This window comes from Equus quagga, chromosome 1 (assembly GCF_021613505.1).
Source record: "Equus quagga isolate Etosha38 chromosome 1, UCLA_HA_Equagga_1.0, whole genome shotgun sequence".
NCBI lineage: Eukaryota > Metazoa > Chordata > Mammalia > Perissodactyla > Equidae > Equus > Equus quagga.
Window position 1 is genome coordinate 123792893 of NC_060267.1, and position 22621 is coordinate 123815513.

A 22621-nucleotide genomic window follows, 5' to 3' on the forward strand; every position below is an offset into this window, starting at 1 on the left:
ACCTAGTAGTAGAATTGCTGGTCTATGTGGTAACTCTATGTTTAACATTTTGAGGAACCGTCAAACTGTTTTCAAAGGTGGCTCCACCATTTTACATTCCCACCAGCTGTGGATGAGGATTCCAGTTTCTCCACATCCTCACCAACACTTGTTATTGTCTGTCTTTTTAATTATAACCTAGTGCGTGTGAAAGTGAATTCACTTTTCTGTTTCCCTTTTTAACAGAGAAGGTAGGCCCTCAAGACTGTGAGCAAGGAGACCACAGGGTCTAAGTAGAATTTCATGACATCGTTTGACCTTTATTGTATTTTTAAATAACAAATCACTTTTCCTTTACTTCCCCTTTATTTTAAAATGAGGGCATTATGTAGTCTTTTAAAAAACAGCTTTATTGAGATATAATTTACATCTGACACAAATCACCCATTTGAAGTATGTAATTCAGTGACTTTTTAGTATATTCACAGAGTTGTGCATCCATTACCACAATCAATTTTCAGATATTTTTATTACCTCAAAAGGAAACCCCACACCCCTTAGCCATCATCCCTCAAGGCCTCCTTACCTCTAGCCCTTGGCAACCACTAATCTACTTTCTATCTGTGTTGGTTTGCCTATTCTGCACATTTTATGTATTTTTAAAAAAATGGTTAACTTCCATTTATAGCAAAGTATATTGGTTTTCCTATGGAAATATAAAGTTTCCCTTTAAAATAAATGTATTAAAATAAAAAATTTATAAGTTTAGACAATATAAAATATTGTGAGTGGCATGTACAGAAGAGGTAAAAATTGCTACGATGGTCAGCAGTGCCCAGAGATTGAGCACATGTCCTCCCGGTAGAATGCACATGGCCAGTGTTTGGGAGATGGCTGATAGATGTCCTGGGACTAGACTGGTCCAGAGAAACTTCATCTTTGGACTAGAACAGAGGGAGCCTGAGCGCCTACTAGGCCCACACATCCACATCATCAAAGAGCACCCCCCACCAGGGAGCTATGTGACTTGTATATCAGTGCCTCAGTTTGCTAAATTAACAGTTAAAAAAAAAAATCATCTCGGACCAGCCCAATGGCATAGTGGTTAAGTTCAGTGCATTCTGCTTCAGTGGCCCAGGTTTGGGGGTTTAGATCCCTGGTATGGACCTACACCACTCATCAAGCCATGCTGTGGTGGCATCCCACATACAAAATAGAGGAAGATGGGCAAGATGTTTGCTCAGGGCCACTCTTCCTTACCAAAAAAAAAAAAAAAAAAATCACCTCAAACAGCCCACTAAGGAGACCACAAGGTGTCCCTTTCATGCACCCTCTACTGTACTTGTCTGACCAAGAGCTACCTTGAGTTGGTGTTGCTCAGTTCAGGGTCAATCTTTGGCTCATCAATAAATATAACTTTAACCTCTGTTGATCTTACTTGCTTTAAGAAAAGAAGTGCTTGTGTGTTTGTACCTTTATTTATTCCTGTGATTTCAAAATTATATGAATAAAGGAAACAGGGATTATTTTAATGTTACTGCCCTGAAAATTTATTTATGTATAGTGTGTCATTTGGCAGAATATTTACAAGTTTCTGTTGACCTTGCTGATTGAGTACAGCTACTAAATATTATGTAATAAAAAGAATTTTGTCATAACGGTAAAAAAAAAAAGAAAGACCTAATAAGCCCTACTTCAGAGGGTCGTGATGAGGACTAAATGATGGGTATGTGAAAAGGATTTAGAGCACTCCTTAACACAAAGCAAGTGCTCATGAAGTGCTCGCTGCTGGCTGATTATAGTCACATCCACGAGAAAGCTCTGAGTCTACCCGTCCCTCTCCCCACCCAATTCTGTCGCCTCCTTGTTGCCTCCTCTCTGCCGCTGCTGCTTTGCCTTCGCAAGCAGAGACTTTGCTGGGAGAGCAGCCCCCTCTGAGAGCAAGGAAAAAAGCCTTCTGCACTTGAGGATATTTGAGTAGCTGCGTTCTCCTGCTGAAATAGCCCAGCTAGCTTTCAAGTTAGAAACACATTGCCCTTAACCGAGTTTACAAAACCACAGGTTACCCCTTTCTGTTTTTGTAAATTGCATCAAATCAAACCCTGAAAGCCAAATTCCATGGGGGCTGAGTGCCTTTGTTATCAGTTCAGCAAGTATCCTTGGACGTGGACATGATTCCATACCCCAGTGCTTGGCATGCATCAGCAGACCAGAAACACGAGGAATGTTTTTTTTAAAAACCATTATACAAGTAAATTGGGATTTTAAAAATGCATTTTTACATGTTTTTCTTTGCTTGGATCAACCATATGTTAAAGTAAGCTTCACCTATGGCAACAGTTCTCATCTGAGGCTTATTATAGCTTAATAAAAGAGTATGTGGGTGGTGAACAGAACTTCGCGCAGAGCTGCTCGAAAATTGGAACTAATGGCTTTTGTCTTTTTACTTGTTGATCTAACATGGTTTGATTTTTGCCTGGATTATGGATGAGTGAAGCCAAGTCACCATTGGTGCAGGACCTAAGCTAGGCTCTGTCAGTGTCCAAGAAGAAGACATCATTTAGGGTGGGGCCCAGGAGGGGACAAAAGGACCCAGGACTCAGACTCCCTGGGTTCTGATCCCAGCTCTACCACCACTTAATAACTATATGAAAATTATGAGTTATTAGGCCCTCCAGACTTTAGGTTTCTTCATCTGAAAAATGGGGATGATAACAACTAGCTCACAAGATTGTTGTAGGTCAATGAACTATTGCGTGTGACATTCTTTGCATGATGCTTGGCATAGAGCTAACCCACCTGCCATTATTGATATTACTGTTGTTTTCCCTCATTTCTGGAGACAGTGAAGAATTTGACTCTGTTGGATATATCTGAAATGCCCTCTGACGTCTAGCCGAATTGCAATTAATTGCCACACTGTCCTCCTCTCTGTTTCTTGAACATATCAACTTTTCCCACCTCAGAGCCTTTGCACTTGCTGCACTCCCTCCCCAGCCTGCCCTTTCCCCGGCCCTTCACCTGGCAGCTCCTTGTCAATATTCAGGTCTCTCCTTAATGTCTCTATTCCAACCTCAGATGCTCTGTCATCTCCCCGTGTTTCTTTCCTTCACTGCACTTGCTTCATTTATTATCTTGTTCATGTATTTGTTTCCTTGTCTATTTGTCTGTCTCCCCCACTAGAAGGTAAGCTCCATGAAGGCAGCATCCTTATCTGCCTTGTCTGAGGTCGGATGATCACCTCCTAGCTCATTGCCTGGCACATAATAAGCACTGCTGAAATATCTGTTGAATTTCAATGTACGACTTGGAGTTCAAATACGGAGTTTCCTAAGTGGTGGGACGTGAAGCTTTAGAATAAGTCTTACGCTAGCAAGGCTGCCATAATGTTTTAAAAGGCTTATGTTCTGAATTTCAGTGTTACCTCTCTCCGAACTTTCCCCTTGATCCACCTTGATGTCATCAGGAGGAAGGCAGACAGGGTGACAATGACTATTGATGCAGATGACTAGAACTGGTTTAAAGGCCATCAGAGGATTTAGTTTTCATGCCAGAATATAGGAAACCCTATTTCACCTTTAGCAAAATGCAGACAAATGGATGGATGGTGTTACCATTGTTTCAGCCAGTTAGTCGATGTGTCAAGGGAACAATTGCAAAGGTTATAATGAAAATTTTAGTGCCTTGGATGACATGGCCATTTAGGGAGGAAGAACATCCTTCTGGGGCATACGCGTCAGTAGGTCCATGTTGCTCTATTTCTAGTTTCCCTGGATCATTGGAGATAGGGATAAAGAAGGAAACTAATCATTATATATATTATTAATTGCTTATAGTAATAAATACTATGGAGGAAAGATATGGTTTCCATAAGAGAGATCATCGTTGCAGGAAACCTACTTTAGACTGGATGATCAAAATACATGAATGAATCCCTTAGAGAAGGTGAATATGGTTTCCTATATTTTGGCATGAAAAATAGGTACTCTGATGGCCCTTATACATGGTTCCTTGCCCTTCCATTTCTGGCAGAGGGCAGAGGGAGCAACATTGATTCTTTAAGAACCCAGGCGATCTCTCTCTTTCTCAGACTTGTGGTGGATGCTCAGTTCTCTTCTTGCTCCAGTTCCTTCCCCTCCTTGTCTCCTTCAGCTGATAGAAATGACTGTCATGTCATGCAAGGCACAGAAGGGGCTTGGAACTGATGGATGGCCAGCTACAGGGGCACATTAATAAGAAATAAAATCCTTCTGGGAGGAAGCGAGGATAGTGATGGCTTCTGGGTCACGTGCTTGGCAGAGCACAGACTTGCTTGCGGTGTTCCAGAAGCCTCCAGAACAGATCCTTAGTGCTGTTTGGAATTGCACAGAAAGGCAGATGTTTTGGCAAGTGGCTACTCTTTCTCCCAGCCATTCACCCAGCCCAGCTGGGGCCCTTGCACTTCAGAGGTGGGAGAGCAATCACTTGAGTATACGTTCTGGCAGTATCTTCCGGACACAGTGTGCATATTTGTTCATTGATATTTGTTTATTTCTTTAAATCTACTTCTGTCTAAAATGCACAGATTTACTTGAGGGCTGACTATGTGCCAGCATCTGGATTAGGCACTTCACAGAAGCCTCACCACAGCGCTATGAGGGGTGCAATTTGGAGCATGGTTCCCTCTTTCAGATGGGGAAATTGATGCTGGAAGAGATTCTGTTTACCAGGGTCTTATAGTTAGGAAGCAGCTGAGCCTAGGGTTGCACACAGTCCTTTTTCTTAACCACTGTGCCGTCTCATTCTTCACAAGTGTCACATGCTCAGTGTAAATAGTTAGAAAATAGAGATGTGGGAAAAGAAATTTAAAGATATACCTGTAGATCACTCCTAATTCTGCTTCTGGTACCCACTCATAAGTCTACTAATCAGCGTTAAGTTTTTGCTCTCTACACTCTATCTGGGTGTATGTATTTCTGCATGTGTACAATGTATACTTTTATAAAATATCGAATGCATGTACCTATATATGAATATGTGATTATAACTTGCCACTTTTTTAATAAACAGCCAATAATTTCTTCCCATATCAATATATATCTACATGTCATTTTAATAACAGCATAATATTCTAAGCATCATGTCTACTGCAATTTCTTTCCCCAAATCCCTATTACTGGACACTCACTGTTCCCTCCCTCCTGGATGACAAGAAGAAGCATCCTGTGGTACAGTCTTTCACTATTTTAAACTACTACTGTGGATTTTTTTTTTTTTTTTTGAGGAAGAGTCACCCTGAGCTAACATCTGTGCCAATCTTCCTCTATTTCTTGTACATGGGACACCACCACAGCATGGCCGCTGATGAGTGGTGTACGTCCACCCCCGGGAACCGAACCTGGGCTGCCAAAATGGAGCAGGGTGAAGTTAACCAGTAGATCATGGGGCTGGCCCCTGTAGACATTTTTGTACATATGTCTTTTTGAACTTATCATTCTACAGGATAATTTCTAGAGCGGTAGCTACTCCTACCACAAAGGACATGTCAGGATAATTACATGATCACAGACAATCAGACCTTGAAAGAATATAGTTTTAAGCATTTAACCTGGCTCTCTGCTTCCTGGATTAGTAAATGCTGGTTGGCTGGCTGCCTGCAGCTTGCAAGGAGCAATGCAGTAGGGTAGACAGAGTTTGAAGCTTGGTGTTATAACGTGATATGATATGTGAAATAGAAGTATGCTCAATATATAGGACAGAGAAAGGTTGCACCTACCCAACTCCACCTGAGCATCAGGTGCTTCTCATATGAAGAGCGGGGAGGATGAGCAGTTTAGGCTTACAAAGTGAGGTGTATTAGGTAGAGTGGCCAATGATAGAGCCAGAAAAATAGCCAGGAGTCATATCAGAGAGGGGTTGGTGTGTATCATTGAGAAGGTTAGGGCCAACCTCTGGATTTCATACCAGATGTGATGAGGGGAACCTTGGAAAGGCTCTAGGGGGGCAATTTGCATTTTAGAAGATTCTTTCTGGCCAGGTTGTGGGGCAGACAAGGTTGGAGACAGAGAGATGCGTTGGAAGGAGGTGCAGTTTTCTAGGTGAGAATGGTCTAATTTTCTAGGTTGTAGGGGTCTAGATGCACGCAGTGGTCAAAGAGTGAGAATGCAGAGGCTGGACATCAGGCTGTTTAGATTAAGGGCCTCATCCTGGATATGGAACTAAGCTTATGGGAGGATATGACCCTTGAAGTTCTGTCCTAAAGTGTGCATGTATACAAGATGTTGTTAAAAATGTTTACATTGGGGGGGCTGCCCCATGGTGTAGTGGTTAAGTTTGGTGTGCTCCACTTTGGCAGCCTGGGTTTGTGGGTTGGGATCCTGGGTGTGGACCTATACACTCATCAGCCATGATGTGGTGGTGACCCACATATAAAATAGAGAAAGATTGGCACAGATGTTAGCTCAAGGCTAATCTTCCTTAAGTCACAAAAGAGGAGGATTGGCAACAGATGTTAGCTCAGGGTGAATTTTCCTCAGCAAAAAAAAAAAAGTTTACATTGGTAAGACTTGGATGCTGGGTGTAGACAAGCTGTAGAGTTGTACCTGTTTATTCTGGCTAAAGTTATAAGATTTTCAAAAGGATCCCCACATATTGGGGTGATGAAAGTCTTCTAAAACTGGATTGTGGTTACACAACTTGACAAACTTACTAAAAATCAATTTGTACACTTAAAATGGGTGAATTTTATGATATATAAATTATGCATCAATAAACGTTAAAAACAGGGAGAGGTCCCCATAGTCCAAAGCCACTAAACTCTGAGTGTTGAATTAAGATGTGATGGTTCATTTAATATGTCAACTTGACTAGGCTATGGTGCCCAGTTGTTTGGTTAAAGACTAGTCTAGATGTTGCTATGAGGTATTTTTTAGATGTGATTGATGCTTACAATCAGTTTACTTTAAAGTAGATTACCCTCTATAATGTGGGTGGGCCACGTTCAATCAGATGAACGCCTTAAGAGAAGAACTGAGGTCCCCTGAGAAAGAAGGAATTCTGCCTCAGACTGCAACATAAAAACTCTGCCCGAGCGTCCAGTCTGCCCTACAGACCTCAGACTCCACCCGGCAATACTGACTCTTATCTGAATTGCCAGCTTGCCAGCCTGCCCTATGAATTTCAGACTTGCTTGCCCCCAGAATCATGTCAGCCAGTTCCTTTGGAGAACCCTGACTGATATGTAAGGTAAATTGAAATATTTTAATTGCTTTAATTTTTTAAGTCCTTGTCACTGTAGAAAGCGTATTCTGGCCTGCTATTCACAGGTGTGCCACGGCTAACCATTTGCATGCGTCCAGACCGTATCTGGACCTGGTCGCTATGGTTTATATTGGGAGGAGTTGGGCAGAAACCTGGAGGGTCCTGAACCTGCTCCATGCAGAGTTAGTGTCAGCTCCAGTGCACCTTCAGTGGGTGGGCAGGCCATATAGCCTGGCTCGTGATGGTGGTCTGAGAAAGGTGGGCAGGAGGCAGGACAGCCCACTGGCTGCCTCTTGTATGGTGAAGGACTCAACTGAATCACGGCGCAAGGTGGTCCCATGTGACTGTGGCTCTCAGAAACCCAGCCACCTCCCTTGGCCTGCAGTCCGAGTATGTGTTTTGAAAGAAGGCACACTTGTGATCAGCTGCAGCTCTGAGTTTTATTAAGCTTTGGCCAGAAACCATATGAAAATGACAGCTAGTCCTTGGATGCGTTCTGCTTCTCATCCTGCTAGGGTCCTGTCTCACTTTGGGTTCACCTTACAGCTTTGCGCTAAGGAAGCTTCTGTTTCAGTTTTTGCCGTGGCATGCAGGAACGGCAGGAGGAAAATCTAGGCAGACATTTCTAGGGAAAACTCGTGGAAGAGTGGAGCCTTCTTACACAGAACACGCTGGAACTTAGGTCCACACTGGAATGATCCAGTCTTTATTGAATACCTACTATGTACCAGGAATTATGTTGGGCTTTGGGCTACTGTTGGTCCATCTTTTAATATAACCAAGCTTGCCATCTTGCTGCCCAAAGAACAAAGGAAGAGAACATATCCTCAGTTTGAAAATTGGTACAAGGTTCCATTCTGAGATGAAGAAAGGAAAAAAAAACCCCGTTAACCACCTACATGGTTAACCTATAAAAGATTGCCCAGCTCTGGCACCTGAGAGTCTTGGATAGGGACCCAGGCATGGTCCACATGTTGGTATTTAGTATTGTCTGGATGCTAAAATATTTGAGAAGGTCACGGAATGGTTTCCTGGAAAGTCGTCGTAGAATTGTGTGTAGTTTCTGCTACTTACCAGCTCTTTGGCCTTTTCAAGTCTTTGTTCTTGTTGGGGGAACGGTCCTTGTTCCTTCACCTGTAAAATCCTCCTTCTCACAGTATTGTGGCAAGGAGCAGAGGAAATAATGGCCATTCAAAGAATTTGGATGGGGATATTGTGGGCTGAGCACTAACAGCCAGGTTTTAATAGTCCAATAAATGCTCCCTGATCTTGGTGAAATTGCATACTAAGGAAGGAAATGGACCTTCAGCAGGGTGTGTACGATTGTGAGTGTGTGTGTATGAGTGAGCATGTGTGTGTGTGTGTGAGCCTGTGTGTTAAAGAGAGGTGTTGTCATCAAAGAAACATGTTTTGACAACTGAAAGTAATTTAGAAAAAACATCCACCCTTTTCTTGCTTTTTTCAAACCTTGTGAAGGAACACAGTGCTTTAAAAAACCTATTTTCCCCACCATCTTGGATTTTGTCCTGGATCACACATCTACTTCCCTCACACATTGTTGGTTGCCTTCCATCTCTCTCTTCCAGATTGTTCTAGAAATTCCTCAGAAAACACTCTTCCCTTAGACCCCACATCTCTTCTGTTTCTCCTTCCCCACTTTCTCTCAATCCAGCTTCACAAAGGCCTAAACTAGTCCCCTAGAGAATGGAAACCCTCTTCACCCCTCAGACCACGGACGTCAGATGGGGTACATTGAGGGTATAAGATGGAGATGAAGAAGTTGGTGTGACGAAGCCAGAACTTGTGTCTGTAGGAGGAGGAAGGCTAGAAACATTTGTACATCAATATTTGTCTTGTCACATGGTTACCTATACCTAATGCTGCATTCTGGCCTCACTATGGGAGCCCACAATAAGGGCCACCCACTCTACCTGGAGAAGTCACGGGAAACCTCGCAGAGGAGGTCTCGGAGTTGGGTCTTAGAGGAGGTGTACAAGTGCATTAGTATGGCAGCATGAAGCAGGGTGCTGGGAATTAGGGAAGAGAAAGACCTGTGCACCTGGAATGTCGGGGACGCAGAAGGAAGAAGCTGGAAGATGAGTCTGGACAGGTTCTTTGAGATCTGTGTGTGGCATGAGCTAGCTCTGCAGAGAAGAGCTCCATTCCTTGTCGCTGAAGCCTCCTTACACCTGCTAGTTGGCTTCCAAGTGGTCCCTCCCATGACCACAAAGGGGAGGTGGATGAGATTGTTGTGGCCAATTCTGGGCAACCATCTCCATCCTGTAAAAACTGCAGACCTACACTAGCAGCATCTTCTTTGTTCACAAAGGCGAGTGTTCAGTGTTTATTTCCTTGATTTCTCAATCATATCACTTTGGGTTGCAAGTGGCAGAAACCTAACTTAAAGTAACTGATGCTGAAGAGAACATTGGCTCATGTAGCTGAGCAGTCGGTGGTGGGGAGAGGATGCATAGCACCAGGCCTGGACACTGGGGGTGTAATGATTTCAGCAGGAATCTGTCTGTCTTTCTCTCTCTGCTCTTCTTGTTCAGACAGACCCTCTTCTTGTGGTGGCAGGAAGCCCCCGGTTTACATCCTATTAACACAGTACCCCAGGGAAAGAGAGCTTTTCTTTCCCAGTCATTCCTGCAAGAGTCATGTGATTGGCTTTCCTTGTACTGAGGTGGGGCACACACCCATCCCTGAACTCTCTGGCCAGGAGGATGGACTGTGCTGATTGGCCAATCCTGGCTTATTTGTACTGAGATGGCAGCTGCCCAGCCTACTCAAACCTCGTGAACTGAGAGGGAGGGGAGGGCGGCTCCCCAGAGGCCAGCCTAGGTGCTGTTCCCAGATGTGGGAATGGATCTTGAGGAGACTAAAACAACAGATGCCCACAACATATAGCTTCCTTTTCATCTCATGTTATCGCACTGCAAGCAATGAGAAAAGTGACCTACACCAGAGATAATGAACATAGCATTGTTAGGGCTTTTTATGGAGGGGAGGGGTAGAATGACTTCAGGGAGTACATGTGCAGCAGGAAAAATGATTTGAAACGAAGCCCAGCTTCTTATTGGTTTTTTAGTATCTTGTTTGCTGAGGCGAATTAAGCCAGAAGAGAACTTGATTGCGTCTGATTGCCTGTAAAAGTGTTCAAAAGACATTTTTATGACACAATTTAGATGAGTAAACAGCCAGGAGGTGAGTGCCACCCTCCAAGGTAATAAACAGAAAGAGAAAGTCTGCCTTCAGATTGCATTTCTTCGGCTCTTGCCAGGGCAGCCTGTGTTCATTGCTTAAACTATGGAGAAGTTGTGTTAACTCAGGACAGATGGTGCTTAATACTGACCACACATGAAGACCAGTGGCCCCAGGCTCCAAGTGCAGGCAGAAGGCAAGACAGATTTGCTTCCATATGGGATGAATACCATTCGATGCTTGTAAGCTGTGCTTTAGGAGTGAAACTGTGGAATTATCTTGGCTAGGTAGATATTATTGTTACTCTTGGTAATTTTAATAACCGTTTTAGAGCAGGGCTTTACCATTTACCTAATGCTTTCAGGCACATCTATTCACTTTATCATCACAATAATCATGCATGATAAAATTGGTTCATCTCTATTTTTTATGGATAACAAATGACTGACTGAAGATCACAAAGCTGTATTATACTGGGGCCAACACCTGAGCATTTGTATCCATACCTTTGACTCAAAATCCAGGACTGTTTTGACCATTCCATAATTACTTGTCCAACAGTCCTCCTCAGTTATTAAAGTGTTGCATTTCCTTATATGCCCATCAGTGCAGGCATCAGAATTGAACTGCCCCATTTCAAGTCTCAGCTCACGTCCTCTACCCAGAGGGGTCCCAGTAATCTTCCTCAGCCATCCTTGACCCTGTTCTTTAATCTCCAAAGTGTATGCACATGGTGGTCCAAAAGGATAATCCTGAAAATATTAACACTTCTATTAATGTTTACTTATTTATTTATTCATTTATTTATTTTTTTTTTGAGGAAGATTGGCCCTATGCTAACATCTATTGCCAATCTTCCTCTTTTTGCTTGAGGAAGATTGTTGCTGAGCTAACATCTGTGCCCATCTTCCTCTATTTTGTGTGGGAAGCTGCCACAGCATGGCTTGATGAGCAGTGCTAGGTTCATGCCCTGGGATCCGAACCTGTGAACCCCGGGCCGCCAAAGTGGAGTGAGCCCACTTAACCACTATGCCACTGGGCCACCCTTAATATTTATTTTTAAATAACTAAACTTCACTAATCTTCAAGAACTTTTTATTTCAAAAGAAAGTTGCAAAACTAGTACAGAGAGTTCCTGTATACCCTTCTGCCAGCATCCTCTAAGGCTAATATCTTACAAAATGATTGTATAATCATCAAAATCAGGAAATTAACATTGACCCAATGTTATTAACTAAGCCACAGACCTTATTCAAAATTCACCAGCTTTCCCACTATTGTGTTTGTTTCCTATCCTGGATCCTCTCCAGGATCTCACATTGCATTTAGTTGTCATGTCTCCTTATAGTCTCCTACTCTAATCTGTGACAATTCCTCCATCTTTGTCTTTCACAACTTGGACACATTTGAATAGAACTGGTCATTTGTTTTATAGAGTGTCCCTCGATTTGGGTTTGTCTGATGTTTCTGCATGATTGGATTGAGGTATGCCTTCTTGACAAGAAGACCGCAGAAGTGATGCTGTGTTCTTCTCAGTGCATTGTATCAGGAGGTAGATGATATTGATGTGTCTTCATATTGGTGATGCTAATTTTGATGATGTGTTTAAGGTACTGTCTGCTAGATTTCTCCACTATAAAGTTACCATTTCTCCCTTTACATTTTAATAAATACTTGTTGGGAGACACTTTTGAAGTTATGCAAATATCCTCTTTCTCATCATGCTTTTGCCCACCAATTTTAGCCTCTGTTGATGATTTTTGCTTGCAACAATTATTACTGTGGTATTTGCCTAATGAGCTTGACTAAAATTTAACAAACAATCCTCCTTAGTGCTCTTACTCAGATATCGTGTTATATGGTCATGTGCTATGGTGGTATATATTTTTCTGTTTTCTTTTCCTGTTTCTCTTCACATGCGTGCATATTTTTACCCACTTAAAATAATAGTTCATGGACAATTTTATAAATACCTTTTAAAAAAAGAAACACAAAAAGAATTTTTTGGAAGCATATAGACTTTTGGACTTATAGCATTGACAGGAGGCTGGAGAATCGAGCTTGGATCTCCAAGGTCATGCAGGAGGACCCAAGGAAAAGACAACGTTTTGCTTGTCATTGCCCACTGGAGTCGCAGTCCAACCTTGCCTATTTCACTTAAGCTATGTCATAAGCATTTCTGCATGTTTCCAGTATTACCAGTTACCATTTTTAACACCTGTATTATATCCCAAGTACTACAGTTGGATGTTTTCTTTGTTCCAAGTTTAATAGGTGATGCATTAATAAATATCTTCATGCCCAGTGTTTCTGAAACTTGGCTGCACACTGGAATAACCAAGAGAGTTTTCAGAAATACTGATGTCTGGGTCCCACCCCCAGAGATTCTGATTTGACAGGTGTGGCTGTGGCCTTGGCTTAGGGATTTTTTAAAAGGTCTCCAAAGATTCTAGTGTGTAGCAGAGTTTGAGAACCACTGGTCTAGAAGCTTCTTTGGCCTGTGCGACGTGTGTTTTTTTATACATGAAGAATCTGTATTTATGACTTCCTGTTGACCACAGAATCTTCTGCTGTTTCCTCTCCGTTAGACCTAAACAACACAAACATTCACACTCAGAGGCATTCACACGTGTAGGCAGGCTAAGATCACTTACAAGTTTTGTTTAATCCTTGCAATTTAATATTCAAGGGGTAGCTTGAGTTTGAAATAAGTGTTCCTCTTAAAGTTGAGGAAGTGCAATAATAATAATAATTTATTCAATTCTTACCATGTCCCAGGCACTGTTCAAATAGTCTTATTTGATCTCATTTACTAGTAACTTATTTGCTCAAAGAGATGATAATTAACTTGTCCATTGTCATACAACTGGTGAGCACAGAGCTGGGAATTCAATCCAGTTTTGTCTGCCTGATGCTGAAGCTAGCTGGCTTGATCATTGCATTTGGTGTTTGATCAGCTCTGTAAGTATTCACGTGCAGGAGATACAAAGGAGATTTTGTTTCATTTCAGTCCCAGCCAGGCACTGACCACACTACCAGGTGAAGCAGCGTCTAGGTGCAGAGGGACCATAACAGCATTGGTGATTGGCGGCAGCCCCTCATCCAATACTTACCTGTGTCTTTATGATGCCGTGCCTGTGAGGTAGGGTAAGCTCCATCAATGTTTTGTGAAGTTAGGTTTATGAATGAAAAAGTCAAATAAAACAGCCTTTCGTTAACAACAGCGAGGTGAAGGAAAGTCGCTGTTGATTTTCACTCCAGCAAAGAATGAACCCTTCAAGGCAAATTAGCTTAGATTCAGTGTCCCAGAGCTTCTGCAGCTAATTCTGGGCATGCTATGAAAAACAATTCAGCTCCTTCTTGTTTGTCATTCCTAGTGAAGGTGTTTGTTTTGAGAGGCGCTGCTAGAGGGATCTTATCAACGCTATTCCAGGTCTCTAATTGAATCTTGTATGGTTAACATTGGATTCTTTATTCTGTTGCCTCTGGAACACCCACATTTCTGTGACTTTGCAGAGCTCAACTACTCACTCTGTGCCTAGTGAATTTCCCCAAAACAGAAATGTTTCTAAAGAATTAATGCCCAGCTCTGTCACAAGGTGATCCTTTCCTCCTCAGGCCGCTGAGCTCCTGCATGCTGAGTTTCCGTCCCGTTCTATGAGAAGCTTGCTGAGGTGTCTTGCTCAGGGGGCATAGCAGCATGGTGTGGGCCAGCATCCTGCAGTACCAATTTCCATGCCTCTTGAGAAGCAGATTAGGGGAAGTGATGGATGCTGAAATCGGTTCTGACAGATCTCTAATCTTCTTTCTAATTGAAAGCTGTTGTTGGAGGTGGTTGTTAGTGGTGCCTCTTGTAGGAATTCAGTTTCCATCCGCCTCTGAGCCCTTGGAGCTTTCTTCTCCCACTGGCATCTGTGGACTCTGGCTACTAAGCAATGAGAAGAAGGACAGCACATAGGACGAGCGGTTCAGCAATAATTGTGTTCTAATCTGGGGAAGAAGAGGCAGGTCCCTCTTCTATAGGTGGAAATAGATTCTCTGGCATTAACCTTCACTGGTTACTTTTGGATCAGCAGTAAGAAGATGAAGTTAAGGGGGAAAAACAAGATTAAAGGACGGGAGCAAAACCTATTCTCTTTTTCACAAATGATGACTATTTGCTTTCAAAGTGCCTTCCAGATGGGCAACGGATATGAACAAAAAGTGCAGAGAAGCTGAATCCACATGGCACATAGGGATTTTAAAAGTTCAGCTCATCAGCAATGAAAGCAGTGCAAATTAAAACAAGAAAGAGATAGCATTTTACCTATTAAATTCACAAAGTTGTTTTTTGTTGTTGTTGGGTTTTTGTTTCGTTTTGTTTTGTTTTGAGTTGCCAATGATAATACTGACTGCTGAAGGGTGCTGGGCAATAGGCACTTTCATACACTGCTATTGGGAATACACACTGGTGCAAAATTTCTGGCAAGATATTATGAAAAGCCTGAAAAATATTCATGCCCTTCGATTCAATAATGTCATTTCCAGAAATTCTTACTAAAGAAGTAATAACGAAGAAGAAGAACGAGGAGGAGGAGGGGGAGGGGGAGGAGAAGAAACTGTATCACTCAAGTATTAACAATGTTCTTTTTTTCCCATAATTGCAAACTGGAAGTAACATAGATATCTAGCAATAAGGTTATGAAACATTCTAGCAAGAGAGGACTGAAATATTAACGTATTGAAATAATGTAGCCATTAAGAGTGATGTTTACTAAGATTTTGATGATGTGGGAAATGCTTGTGATATATTGTAAAGTTGTGTGTTTAGTTTGTTTCTCATTATTTTTACAAATAATGTGTATAAGTTAAAAAAAAAAAAAAAAGGAACTATTCCAGAATGTTAACGATGGTGGTGTCTGGGTAGTGGAATTTTCTTTCCCTTTTTTTTCAAAAGAACTTTCTGTGTATACTTAGCTTGTTTAATTCTGCTCTGTTCTGCATTTATTTAGCCAATTAATATTTATTAATTGCCAGTTGTATATCAGCACTGATTTATTATAGCACTATTTATCTTAGAAGTGTTTTTACTTTTACATATACATAGATTGATTACAATATTGAGAGTTGCTTTCTCAGGGCTGTGGGTGGAGTGTGAGTTTCTGCTGATAAGGACTAATGAACCCTCCTGTACTTTGCACAATATGAACCTGCTTGTGAAAAGGAGGATGAGAGAGAAATCATCATTTTCCTTCTGTCATTGTTTCATGGTCTCATGAACACTAGGGACTCATGACACCTGGAAGAGGGCCTATATTAAATGGTGCTAGAGGTGCCATGAAAGTGCCAAGGAAACCTATAAACAATGATATTAAACATGCCAGAGCTACACAGAGTGACTTTTATATTCGGGGGAAGGATATTTATTTTTGAAATAAGGAAGGAAGGATGGGAACGAGAAAGGAGGAAAGGAAGGGAGGGAAGGAGTTTTCCCAGTGAACTCTTTATGTTACACATTGGTTTCAGGTGATTGTCTTGGACCTGCTGGACAAGTGTGGTTTTGAAACTGAGTCAGGTGGGTCCATGATTTTAGTTCTCATTGTAGATTGTAGATGTCACCTAGGTGATAGCTGGTAGGATAGAGGAAAAATCATTGTGTCACATCAAAAGAGCTTTCTCTTGTGAAAGTTCCTCTGGGCTATGGGCCTTGTCTAACCTTGAATGACCCTCAACTGCTTGTGGCTCAGTTTCCTCATCCGTAAGTTAAGGATTTGAAAAATAATCTTTGTGGTCCCTTAACTTTCAGTGATTTTGTGGCCCCATATAAGTTGTCTGGAGATCTTCTGAACCTTCCAAGAGAAGGAACCAAGCCTTATTCTGCTAGTATCCCTTGACTGAGCATGCTTCTCTTGGCATACATAAGGCTTCCACGAACTGTGGTTGGGTGCGTGATCAAGCAGAGTCAATGCCTGAGGATGTTTCTTGAGATACAGGAAGAGGTTTTGATAACTCCACAAATAGTTAGAGGTGAAAATAAGTGTATTGATGAAATTGGCTCTCATATATGAAGTGTTGTGCCTTGTCACACGTAATCCTCATAGCTTCCCTGAGAGGCAGGTATATCTATTATACCCATTTTACAGAGGTCTAGAGAGGCTAGGAGGGCATGTGAAGTCACGCAGCTGATAGGTGTCAGAGTCAAGAGTAGATTTTGGATCTAGCTAACTCAGAGATCTGTATACTTAATCTTCATCCATGTTCTCTCTCTCTGTTCTTTTACTACCGGAATCAATGAAATTCACAGAACATCTTAAGCCTCAAGTAAGTCGAAACAAAATGGCAGCCATAGGCAGCAGTAGACCCACAATGTGTTTGTCCCATAAGGGTTTTCTTGAAGAATGGGATCAGTTGCTAATGTTTACAAGTTGCCAGTTTTGCAGTGGGCTCACAGCATTGCAGCACTGGTTGGAACTCAGTAACTGGTGCCCTGTTCAGGTGGGGCATTTGCTGTGTGGTTTGCTGCCTAACCCATCTGACCTGCATCCCTTATTTACATTAGTTCTTCAGTTGAAAGAAAAAATCAACCTTTTGGATAGTGCAGAAATGGGACAGCCAGTTCTTGAATGATTATAATCCAACCACAGCTGCAAGAGAATTGAAATCTCTGCAGATGCAAATACCTCCCCTTCCCCCTTTAAAAGTAACTGAATACCATGTCCGAAAATAAAAATTTGCGAAACAATGAATTATCAGGTACACACTGTGCAGAAGGAGTCTCTTATACTTACAAAAGGCTTTATCAGAATATTCCCTAAAATGATGAGCTCATTTAAGTTATGATTCTTTTGTGTGTGTGTGTGTGTCAGGAAGAGGCCCTGAGCTAACATCTGTTGCCAATCTTCCTCTTTTTGCCCAAGGAAGATTGTCACTGAGTTAACATCTGTGCCAATCTTCTATTTTATGTGGGATGCCACCACAGCGTGGCTTGATGAGCAGTGCTTGGTCTGTGCCCTTGATCCGAACCCACTAACCCTGGGCTGCCAAAGTGAAGCATGTGAACTTAACCACTATGGCACCGGGCCAGCTCCCTGAATTATGACTCTTTTATACAGGCTTTGAATTTAGTGCAATTTCCTAGAAATGCCTCTGATACACAGAGTGAAGTCCCCATGTATTTAAATAGCTTTTATCCACTCGAGGCGCCACAGCTGCTATGGCAATGTCTGGGGGTGGAGTGGTTGCAGTGTATATAGGTGCTAGCATTGCTTAATGTTTTTAGAGTCTAAGAAGTTTGGGTTCAAGCCCTGGCTCTTACATGTACTAGCTGTGCATGTTTGGGACACCTGATCAACCTCGCTGAGCCTCAGTTTCTTTTTTTGTAAAATGGAGTTTGAAGATGAAAGTATATGTGTGTGTAAAAATATACACACATACATGTATATGTTATTAATTTATATGTTTGCATATTATTATCTATATCACTTAAACATGGTGCCTGGCACATTGGAATAATGTGTCTTATTATAGCTTTTATTGTTTTTCTCTTTATGGTAATCTTTGAGAAAGTCTTTTTTTAATTCTTCTTGATCCTGACCTGACCACTTCCTAATATTTCTTGAAAAGCCTTATAATATCCAAGAGACCAGTGCCCTAGGGTAGGTGACTTTCCTTCTAGTGAAAGCAAGAGCAGGAGTAATTACCTGGGTTTAGAAAGAAGGAATCATTTGTGAGCAATTTCCCAGTGGTGGTGTTTGGAAATACCGTCAATCACTCAGTGAAGTCGCCTGCGGGTGAACTCCTGTGCAGAGGCGGGAGAGCGCTGGGCTGCTGAGGGCAATGCCTCCTGCGACGGACTCGCTTCCTCCCAAGTCGTTATCCTCTGAAGTCTCCGCACACCACTTCTGTGCAGGAGGGAGGTGCCAAATGTTATTACTTGGAGGTGGGAGGATAAATAGAGGAACCTCATTCTGTCTCTTCTCCTCTCTCTATCACACCTTCCACTTTGTAGTTCTGATAATTCTTGTCATTTCTCTCCTCCTTCTTACTATTTTGTGCTGCTGGAAGGAAAGCACTCAGCTGGATAAAGCAGCAGAACTAATTCTCTTCTTGTCTCTCATGATAAGGCCTTGAGTGCCCCATTCCTTACAGCACTGCTTCTCTTCTCTCAATATCCATTCTCCTGTCTTTATGCGGAAATTTAGGAGGACACATGATAAAGACTACATTTCCTAGCCTCCCTTGCAGCTTGGCAAAGCCATGGCCCTCAGCTCTGACCAATGGATGAGTTAAACTACTGGGTCATGTTCTTAGAAGGAGAAGGCAAGCCCTCCCCACCTCTATTTTCTCCTCCCCAGCTTCAGGAATGTGGCCATAGTGGCAATAAACCATCGTTGACTTGTGATGACGGCTACACTGTAAAGATGAGGGCACAACAGAGAAGGAGACTGGGTCCCTGAAACCATGGAATCTCCACATCAGCCCTGTCTGCATTTCCTCCGACTGTCAGGCAAGAGAAAAATAAACTTTCTCTTGTTTAAGCCACTGTTGTCTTGGTGTATGTGATGATTGACAGTCTAGGATCCCAACACATGTACCATTCCTTTCCAAGTGAAGATTTTGTCTAGATTCATAACTAATGAGCCAAAAGCATCCTGGGAGCATTTGGCAGTATGTGGCTGGATCCCTAGGGCACTGTCGAAGACTGGGTAGAAGAGTTGGGGGTTAGAGAAATCTGGGACTGAATCCTAACTCTGCAACTTATTAGCTTTGTGATTTTGAGTAAGTTAATGAACCTCTCCAAGCCTCAGTTTCCTGATCTGTAAAATGGGATAATAATGCCTACCTCACGGAGCTGTGAGCATTTGTATAAAGCACTTGGCCAGTTGCCAGCACATGTAAATACTCAATAAATGGGTAGATACATGTATCTGATGGAAATTCCCTTAGCGAAGAATACAGAGATGGTTTCTGTATGACCAAGTGAAATCATTAGGTGTCTATAGGGTTTTGGGTGTTGGTCCTAGTAATGAGTTATGAGGCGTCCTTTGATTGTCGTTGGTAGATGGAAACATGAGCTCCCCAGGTACAGTCTGTGGGAACTCCACAAGTGGGTTTCTTTCTGCTCTTCCTCTTTTTTTGGTCCAATATTTGCTTCATACAGAGCTTCCAAAAATGCCGTTATATTCCATTGTCAAGTCATTATATATTTCTTTGGTCATGCCAAAGCTCTTTCATTGTATGAGAAGTTAGGGCATTCTTGTTTTAAAACACAATAACTCCAAACACATTTGAGTTCTATCTCATTATTTTGTTTCGTGAAATGATGATGTTTCAAGTCTTACCTGTTTGGCTCGGTTAAATATTTTTACCTCTAGGAAGGAGCCTTTCTCTCCAGCACATTCCTCAATGTCTTGTAGGCACAGCTTAGAGACCCTCCGTCATGCTGTCTGACATATTGGGATCACAGGCTTAGTATTTTGGTCAAAGGGACAGTTATAAATACCTACTGGTAGATGACTTTCATGTTAGTACATCTGTCCAGTGTTTGCAGAAAGCAGGAGAGTCCAGGGAATTGAGTATAAATTCTGACGTTAGACCATCTGGGGTGAAATGCTAGCTCTAAACTTATTAGCTATGTGACCTTAACAAGCTTAACTTTCTGGGCCTCAGTTTCTATGTGTGTAAAATGGAGAAAATAATTTATGTGTTAAGGGATTGTTATGAGAATAAAATAAGTTATTGTTGTAGACTCTGTTATTTTCACAAATATTTGCCCCTCCACATACCCCCTGAGGATTTTATATATCAGTCCTATTGATCTCAGCATGGTTATTTAATGTACTCATGAATTGTGAACGAAGGGACGTGTGTCACTTCTTGGCATGGTTTGCCATGTTTTCCTTTCTCCCTGCCATAAGACTGGCAATGTTGCTGAGTCAAGGCTGTTCCATCAGCCCGGATTCAGGAGCAAAGACCATGGGGTTGAGCCAAGGCCAATGGACATGCAGCATGAGAGGGAACCAAACCTGAGTGGTTGTAAGCTGTGAGCTACTGGGTTCGTTTCTTATCGTGGCATGAGCCCTCCTATCCTTACTGATCTGTAAAGCCCTTAGCTTGATGGCTGGCATGTAGTGAGTGTTCAGTCAACATTAGCTTGTATAATTATCTGTCTCCTCACCTTGTATTTTTCAATTGCTGGCCCCAAGATTTGGCAAAATTTTTTTTTAAATCTCTTTAGTCTTTTACCATCATTACATTAAGACATGGAAATGTCACTGGCATTGGCCAGTTTGTTCCTGAAGTTCAAGAATAGAACACCAAAAGGTTATAAGGAAAGATGCATTTAGAAAACACATATCCCAGTATTCTTTTTATTTTTTTGGTGAGGAAGATTTGCTCTGAGCTAACATCCATTGCCAATCCTCCTCACTTTTTTTTTGACTTGAGGAAGATTAGCCCTGAACTAACATCTGTGCCATTCCTCCTCTATTTTTTGTATGTGAGTTGCCTCCACAGCATGGCTGATGAGTGGAGTAGGTCCATGCCTGGGATCCAAACCTGCGAACCTGGGTGGCTGAAGCGGAGTGCATGGAACTTTAACCACTCCCCCATGGGGCCAGCCGCCATATACCAGTATTCTTGATCAGGGGTCAGTAACCACTGATCTGAGGGCCTTTTCTGGCCCACTGCCTGTTTTTGCAGGATCTGTAAGCTAAGATCATTTTTTACATTTGTAAATGGTTAGAAAAAATAAAAACAAGGATGATATTTTGTGACATAGGAAAGTTATTTGAAATTCAAATTTCAGTACCCATAAAGTTTTGTTCAAACACAGCTGTCTCCTTTTGTTTGTGTATTATCTCTGGCTGCTTAGCCAGGTTACCTTACCACTTGGTCTCATTGTTCTAATCTGTCCATATCATAGGATTATTTTAAAGACCTAAAGAAACTATATATGTAACAAAGTATTGAAAAGAATGAGAAGCTATCATATGCTCATAAATGGGGAAAACCTTTATAATAGAAGGTGTCATTTGAGACCCTTTTTTTTTTGTTTTAACATGTTCCTGGAGAAATCACTAGAACTATGTATAAACTAAAATCTTAAGAGAGATGATCCTGGGTGGTGGGATTACGGATGATTTTTACATTTCATATATCCGTGCCTGTGGGTGTTTTCTTTTTGAGTTTTATGCGTTGAGCATATAATTAGAGAAGTTATTTTAAAATAATAAAATAATAAGAACATAATATAAGATAGAAGGAGCAGAAATAACCCTATTTAGCAATGTCTTGGGCCTCTTGAGCCCTGGTCTGATGATGTGTTGAAAAGAAAGAGAAGGTTCTACGCCAGAGAATGTCTCCTTCAAACCCCATTCCATTGTTTTATGTGCCACTCAGAAACTGAACCATCCTGTTCTCTCCATACTTTTTCAGTCTTGGCTCCCAAGCCTGGCATCGTCTATGTGCTTTGGAGATTGTGCTTCGATTTTGTGACTTTCCTAGAACCCGCCAGAACTCCCAGATGCTGCATGACCTGTGTGCTCAGCAGTGGCCGGAAGACTCACCAGTTCCAACTTGTGAAACTGCTCCAGGCCAGGTCTGCTTTTTAAGAGCTTCCTTCTAGAATTCGTGTTCAGGACTGCCAAGTCCCTCCAGCCTTTGGCTTTGAATATCAGATATTCATCCACAGAGGTGTCACATGGAGAACTGAAAAGGGTGGTGGTGTGGGCTTTTCTGAGGAAGCAGACTTTCCTGCTGGACACGCCTGGACCTGGGAAGAAGGGGTGCCGATTACTGGGGCCATCTTGCTGGACTTATCACTCCCATGCAGGCAGCCTCCTTAGTCTCCAGGAGCCACCCTTTGTATAGGTGGTGTTGTTCCAGAGCCTCCAAGATGAATGTGGCTTATACACTTCCTCCTTTGTTCTCCAGGGCCTGGGCAGACCGAATGCTCTCCAGAAGGTATCTCAGCAGGTGTCCTTGGATGTGAGTGCTTTATTTAGGCTTCTTCAAGCTATAGCACTTAGTGGAAGCCTAGATAGAAAATGCAGCAGCCAAAAAATAATAATAATAATAATAATTCGACAACACTGTATGTTGCTCAAGTCCATTAAAAGGAAACTGACTTATCTTTGTGCATCCTCAGATCACACTGGGCTTTTGTTCCCAGGATAAAGGACAGGCAGAGGCCACATAACTCAGTGGTTAAACATTCAGATGG

The 22621-nt window shown here is 42.1% G+C and overlaps 1 protein-coding gene across 5 annotated transcripts in view; it reads left to right on the forward strand.

Moving 5' to 3' along the window:
- PRICKLE2 (prickle planar cell polarity protein 2) overlaps positions 1 to 22621 on the forward strand; it is a 306961-nt gene that overhangs the window by 57031 nt on the left and 227309 nt on the right. For 3 of the 5 annotated variants that reach the window (XM_046680795.1, XM_046680802.1, XM_046680813.1), the window contains one exon: positions 21835 to 21997. The exons of the other annotated variants lie outside the window; for them this stretch is intronic. In XM_046680795.1, coding sequence (XP_046536751.1) covers positions 21835 to 21997 — 163 coding nt within the window. The remainder of the gene's footprint in view (positions 1 to 21834; positions 21998 to 22621) is intronic. 5 annotated transcript variants of the gene reach the window in all.